Here is a 4,985-nt window from a genome sequence, read left to right on the forward strand (position 1 = left end):
TTCCCTCTATGGTGGCGTCGGTATGGACTGATCTCCTTACTTCACCTTCCCCTAGGTCTCCCGGGCGGAAGCCCTAAATCTGTTGGGCGGCGGCGGCGCTCAAGGCGTCGTTCCCTTCTTGAAGGCGCCGCTTTGAGAAACTTGGGGTTGGGTTGCGCTTGTGGGAGGTGGGCGGCGGCGGTGATGTGGCCCTTTCCTAGCATGGATTTATGTTCGTTGCTTGGAGATGGGACTCGCGTAGGTGGAGGTCGTCGGCTGGCGTCGTGGTGGCGTCAATGACGGAGGACCTGCCAAGGCTCATGTAGGTGAAGGTCATCGTTTGACGTCGTGGTGGCGTCGATGGCGGAGGACCTGCCAAGGTTGTCACCTCAATCTGCTCTAAAGATGGACCAGTGGAAGATGATGGCGACGACACATGTGAGTGCATCAGATCGGTTTGAGCCCCGGACCTGGCAGATGGCTCAGTCGGGGCCTTCGATTTTAGATGTTAGGCTTAGGTGAGATGTATGAGTATGTGGCCCAACTTGCACCCCTTCATCATTTGAATAGAAGTAGCGGCAGATGCTGCCTAGATGGCGGATTCAGGTATATTGTTGTTATATTTTGTAAGGTTTTCGAGAATAGTCAATAAAATAACCGTATGCATCTCCCAAATGCAAAGACCGGGGGTCATACTCCTTTTTGAAAAAAACACGCAAGCACATTTGTTTACATCTAATGATAACATAGTTTTAGATCCGCATACCACGTCCTAGTGTTTGCAAAAGACAAGGTGCCTGAATATAGTAGAGCATTAATGTACACATAACCGGCCGCCATGCCGTCCTCAGAAAGTAAGGAGCTTTCTGAAACAAAATACAGCTTTCTAATACGCCACAATGATATACCATCCAGTTCAGAACCCGCGTTTCTTGCACGATGACCTATTATGACCTTCTCCCTTACATTTGCTACATTTGATAACCCTCTTGTATTGGGATACAGAATCATTATGATGGTCGCCAGAGGTGTTGTCTCTTTTGAATTCTGACAGAATGTTTGGTTGATTGTAAACACTATCAACCTTCTTGCTCTTTTGCTGGAAGAGAGATACATAATCCATCCTTGATTTCATCCTTACAGTTGCTGGCCTACCTTTGGATTTCACTCGCTTTGGCGGATGCAACTGCTCACACGACGTGATGGCAATGAAATTATCTGCATCACCCCGTCCTTCACCCGGATCACTATGGCTTTCCTCCTCCAGCAATCGCATATGTCTAGCTTCGGTCCTCAGTTCCTGAAAAACTTTTAGTGTCTTGTCAAGCATGAAAGGGAGGTATCCTTGACCGTTTCAAGAGCGGCAATGTACAGGATATTTTGCCGATATGAAGCATCGTCTGGCTGAGTCGATGCATGAGGCACAGCAAGGTTTGAAGACTGCAATTCCTTTGCCATTTTGGTCCACCTCTTCACGATGTTCTTACTCGGAATTTTTAGTATGTCGTTTCGTATCAGAACCTTCTTGATCGATCATGAATTAGAACATTGATCAGCAACAAAGTTCATAGAAACCTAAATAGGAAGAATTTTTTTACCAAGGACACTAACCTTGATAGAGTGACAGCACAACATCCCACTATGCTGAAAGTATCCACAATCGCAGTCTATGAAATCACCACCATCTCGGATGGCAACCTTGTACCTCCTCATCTCGTATTCAGGCAAGTAATCCGGTCGGGCACGGGTGACCTCAAATTCCATATTGCTTATGCAATTAGATACAATAAACGAAGCAGCTTGATAAAGCTCCTCTTCAAATTTAATGAACACGCCCTTAGTATATATCTTGGCAGCATCAGCTTCCAAGGGAAACCCTCCGTTGAGTCTTCGACATTTCTGCAAACAAGGATACACACACAGAAAGGAGGTTGATTATACTAGGTTCAACCATCCAACAAATTGTAGGCTCAGCAAATGGTGCAAAAGCTTGTGAGGCATTACACTTTTTGTGTGTTGATTGAACAATCTAAGCTACAGGTTTCATGCATTTCAGGTTTGTATATCTTATGCATATTGATCTAGCGGTATATATATCATCAACTAAATATTCAAACACATCAAAATATTTTAGGTTTGGGCTTCTCACCATCTTTGTCATATGTTGCTGCCTGCCCTCATCCGCTGTGCGTGATTGGACTAGCTTGTTGTATTGCTTGACAAATAGGTGCATAGGTGATGAACGAGGTATGTACTGTTTCAGCAAGTGGTTTGCGCTCTCGCTGCGTTGAGTACTTGTCATCCCGGCACAGAACACACTGGAGAAGTATGGTTTAGCCCACATGGTCCGCTTGCTATATAGATTCTCAAGATAAGGATTATCCTTCAGATTGTACTTATCTATAAGTTCAGCCCACTTTCCCTCAAATTCCGTGACACAAATAATATCATTTATAATTTCGTGGAACTCATGTTTGAATCCACTCTTCTTGCCGTATATAGGGCCAAGCTTCTCCTTTGCACATCTCAATACATGCCACTTGCACCACCTATGATTTGTATTTGGCAATATGTTTTCCATTGCTCCTTCCATCGCCTTGCACTGATCTGCACAGGATGAATTTCATGTTAACATGGAAAAGATGCCAAGCATTCATACATTATGGAAATTATCATAGGATTCGTGATATCTTACCAGTCAATATTGTGACTGGATGCTTTCCATTCATCGTGTCGACAAACGTTTTGAAAGCCCACTCGAACCCCTCTGTAGTTTCATGACGCATCAGAACTCCACCAAATATGACAGATTGGTAGTGGTTGTTCACACCAACAAATATACCAAAGGGCATATTGTACAGATTAGTTCGGTAAGTCGTGTCAAAGGTGACAACATCGCCGAAATATGCATAGTCTTCACGGTTCTTTCCAGTGCACCACAATATTGACTGAACGGAGCCTTCTTTGTCAACGTTGACATATACCTGAAGGTTAGGGTCAGCAGTTTTCATTTGATGCAAGAGATCAATAGTCTTATGTATGTCATCATTGATTGATTCTTGTGCAAGCCGTGAGCACAAATACTTCAGGTTCTGCTTACGGTATGGCACGCCTCCATTTTGACCATGTGTAGCGCAGAGGATGTTGTAAACCTTGCTGAGGCTGATATTGTTCTCTCGGAGATTCCGGATGAAGTCCGTCATCAAAGGATCTATGTGACTATGAGAATTCCATTGACGCGTCTCCTCATGCCCAGCTGATAGCGGGTGGTTGTGCACATTGTCAAACATAGTGACGTACCACCCATGGTCCCTGGTGCGCAGTAGGCGAATCCTCGCTTTGCATCCTGTTCTGCATGATTCGGAATTCTCTTTCTCACTCTTGTCCTGAACATATACACACCCAATGGATATTGTTATAAATCAAAATGATGTCCAACATGATACCAAGTATACGAAATGAATCAGCTAAAAGTCAGTTAAAAAAGGTACGAATAATACTTGGCATTGGCAGACTATCTGATGCATAGTTTTGTACTTCGCCTCATTTATCCTGGTCTTGCCATGCCGGATCCCAAAACCGTTCTCCCATGAAAAAAGATTGTACATCTCATATGCTTCTTTACACGAGTCAAATGTAAAACCATTAACAGGGGCAAATAGATTGTTATTGCTGTTGTCGGTTGCTCTTGCGATGCAGACTTGCAGATAGTTGCTTTTGCTCGGTATAATCCTTTCATCAGGTCCAGACACGCCTCTGAATCTGCATTTTACAGTAGATTCAGTTATGTCGCTATATGTATGTAACAGTAGATGGCCTTGACCAATACAGTGTGGAGAGGATGGTTAACTAAATTTCAATTCATCACTTGAATTTTCTTATTATCAGATTCTATGTATGGTTGAATGCTAAGTTGCTAACAGTAGCGTGAGTGTGATGAGGGTGCAGAACTCCTGACGAGGATTCAATGTCAAAATAATCACAATCAAACATGAATATTGATATGAATCTAAATATAACAGATGCCCAGACAAAACATTTATATACATGGAAACTTCCTGTGTTGATGTCACACCTCACAGCAGTATTGGAAAATTAACCACAATGAATGCATAGTATTATTTTCATTGTGCGATCCAACATTCTAGGCATCATATTCCAGCCGATTTATGGATAAAAAAACAGTCAAACGGCAGAATGAAACTAGATGGAACTCCACCAGATGGTTCCGCAAAAAATTCAGCCTAAGTTAGGTGTTCGATGGATATGCAAAGACAACATTCGTACCTCTTCTTCCAACTCCCGACGACGGCCATGGGTTGCTTTGCTGAGATAACTGGGGTCTAGATGCCCCCGTCCGCTGAGACAGCAGGGGTCTGGATGGCTCCGTCGGATCTGGCGCCCGCCAAAGGGTGTGGACGCGGGCCCGGAGGGGCGCTCGCGTGCCCGGCCGGAGGAGGGGTGCCTCGATCTGGCGCTGGCCGCGCCGCCTGTGGGTGCGGCGTGCTCGCCGGAGTCGACAGGGGTCGGCGACGGCGGCGGGGCTGCCCCTACAAGGGAGACGCAGCCCTCGGCTAGGGTTTCGGCGCCGGCGTCGCCCGGGCCGGACCCCTTGCTGGGTCTGTCGGAATGGCCCAGATTGCCAGTTTGCGGGCCGGGGGGCCCATTGGCCGCACCCAGTGCGCCAGTGCCAGAAGGGACGCAAGGACGCCTCCCAGTGCTTGGGCCTGGTCGGCCTGGCCCGGTCGCCTCAAGCCCGCAAGGGAAGAGGCCTGGGCCCATCGCGACGGTGGATGCGCGGCCGCCTCCGCCTATTAATAGGTGGTTGTGGCTGCCGAAGGGTGCCCTAGATCTGTCGCTAGGGTTTCCCGCATCCCCCTCGCAGGTGCGGCGACTCGGGCATCGCGCGCGTCGCCTACGCCGCTCCGCCTCTCCACCCCCTCTCACTTGCTCGTTCGCCACCGCGGTGAGGATGGGCTCCCGTCGCGTGGAGAAGCCACCCATCT

General features: G+C 47.1%; 1 protein-coding gene across 1 annotated transcript; it reads right to left on the reverse strand.

Moving 5' to 3' along the window:
• Nucleotides 1-781: 781 nt before the first annotated feature.
• On the reverse strand, nt 782-4,532 carry LOC123134682 (protein FAR1-RELATED SEQUENCE 5-like). Its single transcript, XM_044553884.1, has 6 exons — nt 4,267-4,532; nt 3,480-3,741; nt 2,675-3,365; nt 2,129-2,586; nt 1,591-1,878; nt 782-1,500 (listed from the first exon to the last, which is right to left on the reverse strand). The coding sequence occupies exons 1-6, from the start codon at nt 4,293-4,295 to the stop codon at nt 1,291-1,293; spliced, it is 1,938 nt and encodes a 645-aa protein (XP_044409819.1). The 5' UTR covers nt 4,296-4,532; the 3' UTR covers nt 782-1,290.
• Nucleotides 4,533-4,985: the final 453 nt, after the last annotated feature.

This window comes from Triticum aestivum, chromosome 6B (genome assembly GCF_018294505.1).
Source record: "Triticum aestivum cultivar Chinese Spring chromosome 6B, IWGSC CS RefSeq v2.1, whole genome shotgun sequence".
In the NCBI taxonomy this organism is placed as follows: Eukaryota; Viridiplantae; Streptophyta; class Magnoliopsida; order Poales; family Poaceae; genus Triticum; species Triticum aestivum.